The following is a 16,338-nucleotide window of genomic DNA, read 5'->3' as shown; positions in this document are numbered from 1 at the left end:
TTTAAATAAATTCATTAAGCTCTAATCTATGGATTTCAAATGACTGGGCAGAAGCCCACCCACTTAGGAGCCAGGTCCAACCAATCAGAATTAGTTTTTCCCCACAAAAGGGCTTTATTACAGGAAAAAAACAACTCCTCAGCACCCCCTCTCCCCCTTCCCAGTTGATCCCGCAGGTGAAGAAGCCAGATGTGAAGGTCCTGGGCTGGCGTGATTACACGTGGTCTGCAGTTGTGAGGCTGGTTGGATGTACTGGCAAATTCTCTAAAACAACGTTGGAGGCAGCTTACGGTAGAGAAATTAACATTCAATTCTCGGGCAACAGCTCTGGTGGATATTCCTGCAGTCAGCATGCCAATTGCACGCTCCCTCAAAACATGAGATCTCTGTGGCATTGTGTTGTGTAACAAAACGGCACATTTTATTGATGGAGAGGCTCCCTTTTATTGTCCCCATTACAAGGTGCACCTATGAAATGATCACGCTGTTTAATCAGATTCTTTATATGCCACACCTGCCAGGTTGATGGATTATCTTGGCAAAGGAGAAATGCTCACTAGCAGGGATGTAAACAATTTTGTGCACATGGAGCTTTTTTGGGAACTTTTATTTCAGCTCATGAAAAATGGGACCAACGCTTTACATGTTGTGTTTATATTTTTGTTCAGTATACATTAGAGATCATCAACTAGATGGGATGATTTCTTTCTTGAGCGCATGGTCGGGGGGCCGGAACATAATGACAAATAATTTGTAAACTGCAAATTGACCGCAAGAAGCCCAAACAGATATAATATTTGATTAAAATGTAATAATTTCGAACCTTGCACACATTTGCATATCATCATGCGTCTCTCTCTTATGGGTGGAAATACAGTTCTTGGGAACAGATCTCACAGGTCTGTGAGAGCCAGAAATCTTGCTTGTTTGTAGGTGACCAAATACTTATTTTCCACCATAATTTGCAAATAAATTCATTAAAAATCCTACAATGTGATTTTCTGGATTTCTTTTCTCATTTTGTCTGTCATAGTTGAAGTGTACCTATGATGAAAATTACAGGCCTCTCTCATCTTTTTAAGTGGGAGAACTTGCACAATTGGTGGCTGACTAAATACTTTTTTGCCCCACTGTATATATATATACACTGTACACCTAATGCATCTTGATACTACAACACTTTCCAAAACAAACCTATCGTACAACTAGCGTTCGATTCAATGTACAGAGTGCTTTGTTTTTTTCTTTGACCATCAGATTAAACAGTTCACTACCACGTTCTCCATTTCCACCTTCCGGCCTATGCTACAACAACCTCACAGCACCAAACCTAGCCGATCGATCGCTCCAGCGAGCAACACTCCCTCGGAGTTCAAAGCGGGCCTCCATTTTAAACCGGGCTGTGTTCCACATGTACAAAAATACTTCAGACAGAAACGTTGGCGGTGGCACCAATTAGCTCGGTGTCCTCAAGTCCAATCAAAGGCTTCGCCAGAGTCGCTGTGCTAAGATGGGAGCGCAAACCTTTAACCTGACACGACGCTCGTATTCCCTGATGGAGAGAGCTTTTCCATGAACTCATTTGCATGGCACATTGCGGCGGAGAAGTGCTCGGCTTACTGAGGGGACTCAGCCAGGAGCTTGTGGCTGTGGCTGCAGTAATTGATTGCTGCTTCACCAGTCACCTGCTTAACCACAGACAGTGTCACAGGGCGAAATTGATGTCTGGGATGACTAAAAACAAACACACCTATGCTCAATCTATTATTTGTATATTTCTTTATTCCATCATTTGACTATTAGATTTGTGTGATTTCTTAGATACTACTGCACTGTTGGAAATAGGAACACAAGCATTTCACTATACCCTTATTAACATCTGCTAAATAAGTGTATGTGACCAATACAATTTCATTTGATACACGCACACATGCGAATACACACGTATTTGTGCCGACATATTTGTGCACAGACACACACAAACGCATTCATGGGCGGAAGACACAAAGACACACACACACACACACACACACACAAACCAAAGTGAGACAACACTGCAGGGCTACCCTGCTGAGGGGGTAATGGATTTTCAGCTGTCTGTTATTTTTTTGGTGCGTTGAGTTGAAATATTGTTTTTGGTCCCCCGAGCTCCTAGCTGGAGGACTGGAACTGGAGCACTGTGGGGGCTTGTGTGGAGTGCACTCACTCTCTTTTTTTCTCTCTCTTTCTCCCCTTGCCCCCCCCCCCCCCCCCCCCCCCCCCCCCCCCCCCCCTCTCCCCTCGGGGCTGGCAGGGATGGAGTGGAGCAGGTCTGAAACAGGCCAGGCTTTTCCTCTGGCTCCTGATCCTTGTACTCCCTGTGCTACTGCTGTTGCTGCCACGGTACTGATTCTGTTGCTGCTGCTGAGTGGGCTGTATTTCTTCCAGCCTGTCTGGCAGAATCTGTCTGAGCCCGAGGCGAGAGGGCGTGACTGCTTACTTTAGCTCACCCCACCGGCACTGTGAGAGAGAAAGAACAGCCTTCTACTACTTCAGAAACAGCCAGAGGAAGTGGTTTATCAATGACCAGAGCCTGGTGAAAGATAACAGAGAGGGGAGATAGAGAGGGAGAGAAAACAAGACCGAAAGAGGGAGAAAAAAAATAAAAATAAAAGGAGGGAGGGAGAGAGAGAGAGAGAGAGAGAAAGAGAGACCATTCTCTAGGACCCTGACTAATACGCTAAGGCAGAGATAAGCGATACAAAAGGAAAGGCCCCATCCGTTAAAACCCTGTTAGTCATCCTTTACAGAGGAGCAGGCCCAGACATGAAACAGAGCATGGCCTATAGAGCTTTAGGCTATATTCCTATTATCTCCCTCCAGCTAAACTTGCAACAAGCTAAGGCTTTTAAATGCTTGAAGGGGAGTGAACGAGTGTGCACTTCTGGAGAATGGTAAAGCCACAGTATCTCTTTTTCAGGGGAGACATGAATTGGTCTGGCTGGTCATGATTTTTTTTTAAAAGGATCTGTTTATCAATGACGGCAGTGCACCGATCCATTATCTTTTGATTTTATTAGTGTAATTGCACTTAGCACCCAGCATCTGTGCCAAGTTATTTGATGTTTCACATCCAAGCCTCTATCTTCTTGGTTGTGGTCCATAAAGTAGACAGTGTTTTCAAAGACAAATGTAAGATTCTTAATAGGCACCAAACGGAAGCAAACAGACTCAAACATGGAATCGAAACTACCTGAACTTGCCCAATAAGACGCTTGTTTTTCAAGTAATTACTATCTTCGGTTTTTAAATGTTTTGTAGCCAACTGGCTACAAAACATTTAAAAACCGAAGATAGTAATTACTTGAAAAACAGTTACATTGCACCACCCTTTGTGGGTCTTGAACCCAGGTCTCCTAGCCTGCGGGCATTTTTGATTCAGTTGAAATGTTGCTACATATAAACATAACACATAATAGTTATTACAAGCCATTGTAAATGTTCATACAGTCTTATAAAAAGTTGATTATATGTACAGGTTTTAACTAGTGTTCTAACTTTTTTTTTTCTCTAGTCGTCCTTGACATAGCACTGCTCATCCAATGATTCATCAGTTTATTTTTCAAATGGTGACAGTGTAAACACACTAACGTGGGATGTTTTTAACGACATACCCGACAACTGTTTCCGAGTAGTCGAGTGACCTATCGGGAGGCCTAATGAATCATCTTGCAGCGACCATGTGCTTGCTAAAGCACTGGCTGTACTATATGGTTACATCCCAATTTGCACGTTATTCCCTATATAGTTCACTATAAATCTGGGAATAGGATGCCTTTTGGGACTCTGCCTCTGTCATGGTGACGAGCAAGTATCCATTTACCCTGGTTTGTAATGTTTTGCGTCACACGTCGATGTGCCAAGGCAAGCATTGTCAGTCATAATAGATACTTCCTAGCAGATTTCTCGCTCAATGTCCTTGAAGGATATGACATTTTGCAATGAAGTCATTTGACATTTTACAATGAAGTCATATGACATTTTACAATGAAGTCATTTGACATTTTGCAATGAAGTCATATGACATTTTGCAATGAAGTCATATGACATTTTACAATGAAGTCATTTGACATTTTACAATGAAGTCATATGACATTTTACAATGAAGTCATTTGACATTTTACAATGAAGTCATTTGACATTTTACAATGAAGTCATATGACATTTTACAATGAAGTCATTTTACATTTTACAATGAAGTCATTTGACATTTTACAATGAAGTCACGCTCTTAGAAAGTCTTCAGAGCAACTTACAATAAGTGTATTGACTGATACTGGCCAGAAGATTCTATCACTGCAAGGAAAACCTTCAAAGTAGCAGCTACAGTGTCTTGCAAAAGTAATCACCCCCTTTGGCGTTTTTCCTATTTTGTTGCATTACAACCTGTCATTTTTATTTGAATTTCATATAATGGGCATACACAAAATAGTCCAAATTGATGAAGTTAAAAAAAAATTGAAATACTTTTTTCAAAAACTATTAAAAAAATGAAAAACGGAAAAATGGTGCGTGCATATGTATTCACACCCTTTGCTATGAAGCCCCTAAATAAGATCTGCTGCAACCAATTACCTTCAGAAGCCACATAATTAGTTAGATTGCAAACAGGCGGACTTTATTTAAGTGTCACATGATCCCAGTATATATGCACCTGTTCTAAAAGGCCACAGAGTCTGCAACACCACTAAGCAAGGGGCACCACCAAGCAAGTGGCACCATGAAGACCAAGGAGCTCTCCAAACAGGTCATGGACAAAGTTGTGGAGAAGTCAGATCAGGGTTGGGTTATAAATAAAATATCAAAATCTTTGAACATCTCACGGAGCACCATTAAATCCATTATTAAAAAATGGAAAGAATATGGCACCACTACAAACCTGCCAAGAGAGGACTTGAAGGAGCTGCAAAGCTCAACAGCGGAGATTGGAGTATCTGTTCATACGACCACTTTAAGCCGTACACTCCACAGAGCTGGGCTTTACAGAAGTGTCCAGACAAAAATAAGCAAACATGTTTGGTGTTCGTCAAAAGGCATGTGGGAGACTCCCTAAACATATGAAAGAAGGTACTCTGGTCAGATGAGACTAAAATTGAGCTTTTTGGCCATCAAGGAAAACGCTATGTCTGGTGCAAACCCAACACCTCTCATCACCACGAGAATCCCATCCATGTGGTGGAACTGGAGCAGTTTTGCCTTGAAGAATGGGCAAAACTCCCAGTGGCTAGATGTGCCAAGCTTATAGAGTCATACCACAAGAGACTTGCAGCTGTAATTGCTGCTAAAGGTGGCTGTACAAAGTATTGACTTAAGTGTTATGTTTTTTTAGTCTTCTTGTTTGTTTCACAAGAGAAAATATATTGCAACTTCAAAGTGGAAGGCATGTTGTGTAAGTGAAATGATACTAATCCCCCAAAAGTCCATTTTATTTCCAGGTTGTAAGGCAACAAATTAGGAAAAATGCCAAGAGAGGTGAACACTTTCGCAAGACACTGTATCTGCCAAAGCAGTGTCAACGAGTAATGGGAAAGTTAATTGCAATTGTTATGGGGTGGGGGCCTCTATTTTAGATCCATTTTGGTTTAATATGTGTTTATGTAAAGCTTAGATCTGCATAAGGTGAAAGCACCACTGGTCGCCCTGGGCACATTTATTTATTTTTGTTGTTGTTGACTAAACGGAGCTGAGGAGCGCAGTGTGGTTAAAAAAAAAAAGGTTAGGGTTAGGGTTAGTACATATGCAATACATATTCTGCTGTACTATCGCGAGTGTAATGACGTCTGGGGGGAAAGAAAATAATGTTCGGTGTTTGTCATAACTTTTTGTTGTAATATCCCGAAACAGACGTGGACGTTTCACAATGTATTTATTTTACCAGAAAGTTCTACACCTGTGGTCTAGTACTCTGGAAATACCCATTCTGTCTTCAATATTTTTCTTATTTTATTTCCTTTGCCTTTTTCAGTTTAGCTTCCTCTCCTCAAATTTCCTTGTCTCCCCCTTGCCCCAACCCCAACCCCGACCCCGACCTTCACATCACTGTCTACTGTAACACCCACTACTCACCATTTAAATCTATTTCACCAAATATTGAAAAATGACATCTGTCAATATATTGACTTTTTCCCTCCTCCCCAGCTCTGATCTATAGGACTCAAACCCTCTTGGGTTCCTAACCGTCTACTGTCAGACTAATCTCTTGTGTCTCCTACAATAGCTCATGTGTCTCTTCATGACTTGGGAGAGGGATACAGTGAAGCTCAGCAATTCCATATTAATCAATTGAATTTGTTAAGCCTCTGAAACCCCATCAGACCTCTCTGTGTGAAATTGGTATTACTTGCAGGTTTATTGACTTGCCTGTGGTATATAGGGGTACTTATAGTAGTTATCGGTGGAGACAGAAGACTATTTGTAATTGAAGTGTATTTTGATTGGATTGGACATGGTACAGATTGACCTTAATATGTTTTCTCTTATCTTGTTATCCACAGTTTTCTGCTGGTCTTCTCCTGTCTGGTCCTCTCTGTGTTTTCCACCATTAAGGAGTATGAGAAGAGCTCTGAAGATGCCTTGTACATACTGGTAGGCACTTTGTCTCCCACTTACTGTATAGTTCATGAAATGTATAAGTAACACTGATGTATAGGGTGCATACAACCATCTCAGCTCTGCAGATTTTGCTGTAAAGAGACAGACTCATTAGATCACTGATTCTGGTATTGCCAGTACGTGGCTTGTTTCTGGTCACAGGTTATTGAATGGCTGAAAAATCACATTTACCTAAAATGAACCCTACAAATAGCACTGTTGGGAGATTTGGAAAGACATAGTCAAATCAATCAACAATATAACAATATTAATCTTTAACTTTAAAAGCTGTGGTTACTATGTGATTAGAAAGGTTAAGAATTTATGTGAAACAGCAAAGTTGAAAAATATATGACACATGGAAATCAAAAGAAGGTGGTTTATGGAGATGGGTGGGATGGACTGAGAGTAGCTGAGGGGTGGGGTTTAAAAGTTCATATTGTATAATAGTAATGAAAAAAAACATGATAGATCATTTATACTATACAGCCCTCAAACTCAACTCTGGACCTTGATGCCAGTTCCACTGCATTTTTTCATTGTTACCATGTAATCAGGGACTGATTAAGACCTGGGACACCAGGTGGGTGCAATTAATTATCATCTAGAACAGAAAACCAGCAGGCTCCGGACCTCGTTTGTGGACTTCAGGAAACAGCAGAGGGAACACCCCCCTATCCACATCGATGGAACAGTAGTGGAGAGGGTAGTAAGTTTTAAGTTCCTCGGCGTACACATCACAGACAAACTGAATTGGTCCACCCACACAGACAGCATCGTGAAGAAGGCGCAGCAGCGCCTCTTCAACCTCAGGAGGCTGAAGAAATTCAGCTTGTCACCAAAAGCACTCACAAACTTCTACAGATGCACAATCGAGAGCATCCTGTCGGGCTGTATCACCGCCTGGTACGGCAACTGCTCCGCCCACAACCGTAAGGCTCTCCAGAGGGTAGTGAGGTCTGCACAACGCATCACCGGGGGCAAACTACCTGTCCTCCAGGACACCTACACCACCCGATGTCACAGGAAGGCCATAAAGATCATCAAGGACAACAACCACCCGAGCCACTGCCTGTTCACCCCGCTATCATCCAGAAGGCGAGGTCAGTACAGGTGCATCAAAGCTGGGACCGAGAGACTGAAAAACAGCTTCCATCTAGAGGCCATCAGACTGTTAAACAGCCACCACTAACATTGAGTGGCTGCTGCCAACACACTGACTCAACTCCAGCCATTTTAATAATGGGAATTGATGGGAAATGATGTAAAATATATCACTAGCCACTTTAAACAATGCTACCTAATATAATGTTTACATACCCTACATTATTCATCTCATATGTATACGTATATACTGTACTCTATCATCTACTGCATCTTTATGTAATACATGTATCACTAGCCACTTTAACTATGCCACTTTGTTTACATACTCATCTCATATGTATATACTGTACTCAATACCATCTACTGTATCTTGCCTATGCCGCTCTGTACCATCACTCATTCATATCTTTATGTACATATTCTTTATCCCCTTACACTTGTGTCTATAAGGTAGTAGTTTTGGAATTGTTAGCTAGATTACTTGTTGGTTATTACTGCATTGTTGGAACTAGAAGTACAAGCATTTCGCTACACTCGCATTAACATCTGCTAACCATGTGTATGTGACAAATAACATTTGATTTGATTTGATTCGTAGGGTGAGAGTTGAGTACCCCTGCTATACCAGTATGTGTTTGGGTACTGTCTATCCAAATGTGATGCATGTCAAGTAACTATATTCTTGCCAGGTAACTACTGTGAAGAAAAGAAAGAGAAGTGACATGTATGTAAAATGTAGAATGCACATGTAACAACAACAAAAAACACACCAGTAACACAGACACATGGGGTGAATGGCATGTATTAGCTGTTCATTAGATCACCTATTCATACCGTGTTGCTTATTGTTTGCCTCAGTTGGCTATATATGCACATGTAAAATATTATATGAATCCACTTACAAAATAACTTTGACAACCTTCAAAATTAAAGCATATACAGTGCCTTGCGAAAGTATTCGGCCCCCTTGAACTTTGCGACCTTTTGCCACATTTCAGGCTTCAAACATAAAGATATAAAACTGTATTTTTTTGTGAAGAATCAACAACAAGTGGGACACAATCATGAAGTGGAACGACATTTATTGAATATTTCAAACTTTTTTAACAAATCAAAAACTGAAAAATTGGGCGTGCAAAATGATTCAGCCCCCTTAAGTTAATACTTTGTAGCGCCACCTTTTGCTGCGATTACAGCTGTAAGTCGCTTGGGGTATGTCTCTATCAGTTTTGCACATCGAGAGACTGACATTTTTTCCCATTCCTCCTTGCAAAACAGCTCGAGCTCAGTGAGGTTGGATGGAGAGCATTTGTGAACAGCAGTTTTCAGTTCTTTCCACAGATTCTCGATTGGATTCAGGTCTGGACTTTGACTTGGCCATTCTAACACCTGGATATGTTTATTTTTGAACCATTCCATTGTAGATTTTGCTTTATGTTTTGGATCATTGTCTTGTTGGAAGACAAATCTCCGTCTCAGTCTCAGGTCTTTTGCAGACTCCATCAGGTTTTCTTCCAGAATGGTCCTGTATTTGGCTCCATCCATCTTCCCATCAATTTTAACCATCTTCCCTGTCCCTACTGAAGAAAAGCAGGCCCAAACCATGATGCTGCCACCACCATGTTTGACAGTGGGGATCGTGTGTTCAGGGTGATGAGCTGTGTTGCTTTTACGCCAAACATAACGTTTTGCATTGTTGCCAAAAAGTTCAATTTTGGTTTCATCTGACCAGTGCACCTTCTTCCACATGTTTGGTGTGTCTCCCAGGTGGCTTGTGGCAAACTTTAAACAACACTTTTTATGGATATCTTTAAGAAATGGCTTTCTTCTTGCCACTCTTCCATAAAGGCCAGATTTGTGCAATATACGACTGATTGTTGTCCTATGGACAGAGTCTCCCACCTCAGCTGTAGATCTCTGCAGTTCATCCAGAGTGATCATGGGCCTCTTGGCTGCATCTCTGATCAGTCTTCTCCTTGTATGAGCTGAAAGTTTAGAGGGACGGCCAGGTCTTGGTAGATTTGCAGTGGTCTGATACTCCTTCCATTTCAATATTAGCGCTTGCACAGTGCTCCTTGGGATGTTTAAAGCTTGGGAAATCTTTTTGTATCCAAATCCGGCTTTAAACTTCTTCACAACAGTATCTCGGACCTGCCTGGTGTGTTCCTTGTTCTTCATGATGCTCTCTGCGCTTTTAACGGACCTCTGAGACTATCACAGTGCAGGTGCATTTATACGGAGACTTGATTACACACAGGTGGATTGTATTTATCATCATTAGTCATTTAGGTCAACATTGGATCATTCAGAGATCCTCACTGAACTTCTGGAGAGAGTTTGCTGCACTGAAAGTAAAGGGGCTGAATAATTTTGCACGCCCAATTTTTCAGTTTTTGATTTGTTAAAAAAGTTTGAAATATCCAATAAATGTCGTTCCACTTCATGTTTGTTTCCCACTTGTTGTTGATTCTTCACAAAATAATACAGTTTTATATCTTTATGTTTGAAGCCTGAAATGTGGCAAAAGGTCGCAAAGTTCAAGGGGGCCGAATACTTTCGCAAGGCACTTTATCAAAGCATTATCATAATATTTAATATGTTTGGGCAACTCTGTGATAACAGGAAGCCTTTGTCTTTAGGAAATAGTCACCATCGTAGTGTTTGGTGTGGAGTACATAGTGAGGATATGGGCCGCCGGATGCTGCTGCAGATACAGAGGATGGAGTGGCCGTCTGAAATTTTCCCGCAAGCCCTTCTGTGTGATCGGTGAGTTTGAATGCAACCACCCCTGTGGTCTTCTGTGTCTCCCCTGCCTGTTCAGAGTCGTCAGTGAGATAAAACTGTCTACTAGTGGTCACTTAACCCTTCACACTCGTGGGAATTGATCTATATGGTTAGGGCTACATTTAAATGTTTCTTACAGAGAAATATTAGCATGGTAGCAATTTAAAAGGGAACAGTTTGGAGAATATGGGAATATTATTAGATCAATGTTGAGGAGACAGCAGTACACCTGACACAAGACTGAATCCAAACATTACACTGTTGATTTTGATATGCATCTTACATTTACTGTACTTTTAGCTGCATTTGTTGATAAAGAAATCTGAAAATACTCTAGATACATTCAGTAACATAAGAATATTCCTGGAAAATGTGGGGTAGGTGCAAAACAAGCATGTTAGGAATGCTCTGGATCGACCTGTACGACAGCCTATTCCAGTTTGCGGCAATATCCAGCAACTTCGCACAGCCATTGAAGAGGAGTGTGACAAAATTCCACAGGCCACAATCAACAGCCTGATCAACTCTATGCGAAGGAGATGTGTCCTGCTGTATGAGGCAAATGGTGGTAACACCAGATACTGACTGTTTTTCTGATCCACGGCCCTACCTTTTTAGGTACATTGAAGTCGGAAGTTTACATACATTTAGGTTGGAGTCATTAAAACTTGTTTTTCAACCACTCCACAAATTTTTTGTTAACAAACTATAGTTTTGCTAAGTCGGTTAGGACATCTACTTTGTGCATGACACAAGTAATTTTTCCAACAATTGTTTACAGAAAGATTATTTCACTTATACTTCACTGTATCACAATTCCAGTGGGTCAGAAGTTTACATACACTAAGTTGACTCTGCCTTTAAACAGCTTGGAAAATTCCAGAAAATGATGTCATGGCATTCAAAGCTTCTGATAGGCTAATTGACATCATTTGAGTCAATTGGAGGTGTGTCTGTGGATGTATTTCAAGGCCTACCTTCAAACTCAGTGCCTCTTTGCTTGACATCATGGGAAAATTAAAAAAAAATCAGCCAAGACCTCAGGAAAAAAATTGTAGACCTCCACAAGTCTGGTTCATCCTTGGGAGCAATTTCCAAACGCCTGAAGGTATCACGTTTATCTTTACAAACAATAGCACGCAAGTATAAACACCATGGGACCACGCAGCCATCATACCGCTCAGGAAGGAGACGCATTCTGTCTCCTAGAGATGAACGTACTTTAGTGTGAAAAGTGCAAATCAATCCCAGAACAACAGCAAAGGATCTTGTGAAGATGCTGGAGGAAACAGGTACAAAAGTATCTACAGTGGGGCAAAAAAGTATTTAGTCAGCCACCAATTGTGCAAGTTCTCCCACTTAAAAAGATGAGAGAGGCCTGTCATTTTCATCATAGGTACACTTCAACTATGACAGACAAAATGAGAAAAAAAATCCAGAAAATCACATTGTAGGGTTTTTAATGAATTTATTTGCAAATGATGGTGGAAAATAAGTATTTGGTCACCTACAAACAAGCAAGATTTATGGCTCTCACAGTTACTTTGGTCCCAGCTCTCTGCAGGTCATTCACTAGGTCCCCCTGTGTGGTTCTGGGATTTTTGCTCACCGTTCTTGTGATAATTTTGACCCCAAGGGGTGAGATCTTGCATGGAGCCCCAGATCGAGGGAGATTATCAGTGGTCTTGTATGTCTTCCATTTCCTAATAATTGCTCCCACAGTTGATTTCTTCAAACCAAGCTGCTTACCTATTGCAGATTCAGTCTTCCCAGCCTGGTGCAGGTCTACAATTTTGTTTCTGGTGTCCTTTGACAGCTCTTTGGTCTTGGCCATAGTGGAGTTTGGAGTGTGACTGTTTGAGGTTGTGGACAGGTGTCTTTTATACTGATAACAAGTTCAAACAGGTGCCATTAATACAGGTAACGAGTGGAGGACAGAGGAGCATCTTAAATAAGAAGTTACAGGTCTGTGAGAGCCATAAATCTTGCTTGTTTGTAGGTGACCAAATACTTATTTTCCACCATAATTTGCAAATAAATTCATTAAAAACCCTACAATGTGATTTTCTGGATTTTTCTTCTAATTTTGTCTGTCATAGTTGAAGTGTACCTATGATGAAAATTGGAGGCCTCTCTCATCTTTTTAAGTGGGAGAACTTGCACAATTGGTGGCTGACTAAATACTTTTTTGCCCCACTGTATATCCACAGTAAAATGAGTCCTATATCGACATAACCTGAAAGGCCGCTCAGCAAGGAGGAAGCCACTGCTCCAAAACCGACATTAAAAAGCCAGACTACGGTTTGCAACTGCACATGGGGACAAAGCTTGTACTTTTTGGAGAAATGTCCTCTGGTCTGATGAAACAAGAATAGAACTGTTTGGCCATAATGACCATAATTATGTTTGGAGGAAAAAGGGGGAGGCTTGCAAACCGAAGAACACCTTCCCAACCATGAAGCATGGGGGTGGCAGCCTCATGTTGTGGGGGTGCTTTTGCTGCAGGAGGGACTGGTGCACTTCACAAAATAGATGGCATCATGAGGGAGGAAACAGGTTTTCCAAATGGACAATGACCCCAAGCAGTGGCAAAATGGCTTAAGGACAACAAAGTCAAGGTATTGGAGTGGCCATCACAAAGCCCTGACCTCAATCCTATAGATAATTTGTGGGCACAACTGAAAAAGTGTGTGTGAGCAAGGAGGCCTACAAACCTGACTCAGTTACACCAGCTCTGTCAGGAGGAATGGGCTAAAATTCACCCAATTTATTGTGGGGAGCTTGTGGAAGGCTACCTGAAACATTTGACCCAAGTTAAACAATTTAAAGGCAATGCAACCAAATACTAATTGAGTGTATGTAAACTTCTGACCCACTGGGAATGTGATGAAATAAATAAAAGCTGAAATAAATCCTTCTCTCTACTATTATTCTGACATTTCACATTCTTAAAATAAAGAGGTGATCCTAACTGACCTAAGACAGTGAATTTTTACTATGATTAAATGTCAGGAATTGTGAAAACCTGAGTTTAAATGTATGCGGCTAAGGTGTATGTAAACCTCCGACTTATACTGTATCTGTGACCAACAAATGCATATCTGTATTCACAGTCATGTGAAATCCATAGATCAGGGCCTAATGAATTCATTTTATTTGACTGATTTCATTATATGAACTGTAACTCTTTGAAATTGTTGCATGTTGCGTTTATATTTTTGATCAGTGCATATGGTGCCTTTTTTGAGATCTCTTAGTTGTGCCGTTGAGGAACTAAAGTGAGCACATTAAGTTGTTTTGTTTGGAACACAACCCTGAATCACCGCCATCACAGAATTACTGTTTACACAATGCAACACTTGACAATTATCAATCGCAATCTTGGTCAGGTGGGCATCATTTGAAAGCTTGTTCTATTGCCAACATGACTAGCAAAGTTATAAAATCCAATCTTACAGTGTTAGGTTTTCACAAGGCAATTCAGAGAAACAGATCATAATTAATTTTGTTTTGAGTGCATTCAGGTGCGTGTGCCGCGGCAAATTTTCTTCACAATAAACAAACAGGCTTGTTCTTTTCAGAACAACCAATGGTTGTAGTGATCATAAACGTTGACGCTGTATATGAGATGAGCTTTATGATATGGAAATGTGAAGTGCACATTTGGACTCTTAGGTGTTTGACTTGCTTGTATGACATCAAAGCAGTATTTATTATAATCTCTTAACGTCTCATCTTTCAAAATACATTGTGTCCTCTTAATATACAGCATTTTCCTTCACTCCAACAACAAAAAAATTTGCAAAAGTTTACCAATTAGCAGGAGGGATGGGGCAACATTTTGTCACATGCGGTGCTCATGTTCAGAACGGCTATCAGTCAATACCCATACAGTCCTGTGAAGCGCAGTCTGAGCTCTGACGTCAACCGACTCCGGAATGCTGGCCTTCTAGGCAGAGTTGCAAAGAAAAAGCCATATCTCAGACTGGCCAATAAAAATAAAATATTAAGATGGGGGGAAAACAACACAGACACTGGACAGAGGACCTCTGCCTAGAAGGCCAGCATCCCGGAGTCGCCTCTTCACTGTTGTCGTTGAGACTGGTGTTTTGCTGGTACTATTTAATGAAGCTGCCAGTTGAGGACTTGTGAGGCATCTGTTTCTCAAACTAGACACTCAAATGTATTTGTCCTCTTGCTCAGTTGTGCACCGGGGCCTCCCACTCATCCCACTCCAGTTTGTGCTGTTCTGTGAAGGGAGTAGTACACAGTGTTGTACGAGATCTTTAGTTTCTTGGCAATTTCTCACATGGAATAGCCATAATTTCTCAGAACAAGAATATACTGATGAGTTTCAGAAGAAATGGCTTTGTTTCTGGCCATTTTGAGCCTGTAATCGAACCCATAAATGCTGATACTCAACTAGTCTATAGAAAGCCAGTTGTATTGCTTCTTTAATCAGAACAACAGTTTTCAGCTGTGCTAAAAGGTTTTCTAATGATCAATTAGCCTTTTAAAAATGATGGACTTGGGATTAGCTAACACAAAGTGCCATTGGAACACAGGAGTGAACGTTGCTGAAAATGTAGATATTCCATAAATAATCTGCCGTTTCCAGCTACAATAGTCATTTACAACATTTATGTTATTTTAATGGACACAATTTTTTGCTTTTCTTTAAAAAACAAGGACATTTCTAAGTGACCCCAAACTTTTGAAGTATATATATATATATATATATATATATATATATATACAGTGCCTTGCGAAAGTATTCGGCCCCCTTGAACTTTGCGACCTTTTGCCACATTTCAGGCTTCAAACATAAAGATATAAAACTGTATTTTTTTGTGAAGAATCAACAACAAGTGGGACACAATCATGAAGTGGAACGACATTTATTGGATATTTCAAACTTTTTTAACAAATCAAAAACTGAGAAATTGGGCGTGCAGAATTATTCAGCCCCCTTAAGTTAATACTTTGTAGCGCCACCTTTTGCTGCGATTACAGCTGTAAGTCGCTTGGGGTATGTCTCTATCAGTTTTGCAAATCGAGAGACTGACATTTTTTCCCATTCCTCCTTGCAAAACAGCTCGAGCTCAGTGAGGTTGGATGGAGAGCATTTGTGAACAGCAGTTTTCAGTTCTTTCCACAGATTCTCGATTGGATTCAGGTCTGGACTTTGACTTGGCCATTCTAACACCTGGATATGTTTATTTTTGAACCATTCATCACCATTCATTGTAGATTTTGCTTTATATCTGTTTTATATCTTTATGTTTGAAGCCTGAAATGTGGCAAAAGGTCGCAAAGTTCAAGGGGGCCGAATACTTTCGCAAGGCACTGTATATAATATGCACACAAATAAAAGTAAAATGTTTCTTTCCCAGACGTCATGGTTCTGATTGCGTCCATCTCTGTGCTGGCGGCTGGAACCCAGGGGAATGTCTTTGCTACTTCTGCCATCAGGAGTTTGAGGTTCCTGCAGATCTTGCGCATGATCCGGATGGACCGCCGTGGAGGCACCTGGAAACTCCTGGGATCTGTTGTTTACGCTCACAGCAAGGTAATAAATGACTGGGTGGGTGCTTGCGTGTGTGCGTACACGTGTATCTATGTGTGCACGTGTGTGAGATTTGATTCATTGAACTGTACCTCGCCACTCCAATCTGGCTCTTTGCCCGCATTGCAGCATGTGTCTAAATCCAATATCTGGACTTGTGCTTCCACAGACAAGTCAAGTCAACTGATACCACATGTCAAGTGTATTTATCCAAGTTCATTGATCACACTGCCATATGACTGTCCCCTCCC

The 16,338-nt window shown here is 41.0% G+C and overlaps 1 protein-coding gene across 1 annotated transcript in view; it reads left to right on the top strand.

The window, feature by feature from the left end:
- The window catches only part of LOC139369696 (potassium voltage-gated channel, KQT-like subfamily, member 2b), a 75,896-nt gene that overhangs the window by 18,439 nt on the left and 41,119 nt on the right, over positions 1-16,338 (top strand). Inside the window, exons 2-4 of the mRNA XM_071108953.1 lie at positions 6,534-6,624; positions 10,377-10,503; positions 15,915-16,090. Of these exons, the coding sequence (XP_070965054.1) occupies positions 6,534-6,624; positions 10,377-10,503; positions 15,915-16,090 (394 nt within the window). The remainder of the gene's footprint in view (positions 1-6,533; positions 6,625-10,376; positions 10,504-15,914; positions 16,091-16,338) is intronic.

Source organism: Oncorhynchus clarkii, chromosome 17 (assembly GCF_045791955.1).
Source record: "Oncorhynchus clarkii lewisi isolate Uvic-CL-2024 chromosome 17, UVic_Ocla_1.0, whole genome shotgun sequence".
In the NCBI taxonomy this organism is placed as follows: Eukaryota; Metazoa; Chordata; class Actinopteri; order Salmoniformes; family Salmonidae; genus Oncorhynchus; species Oncorhynchus clarkii.
This window is presented reverse-complemented; position numbering and strand designations above follow the sequence as displayed.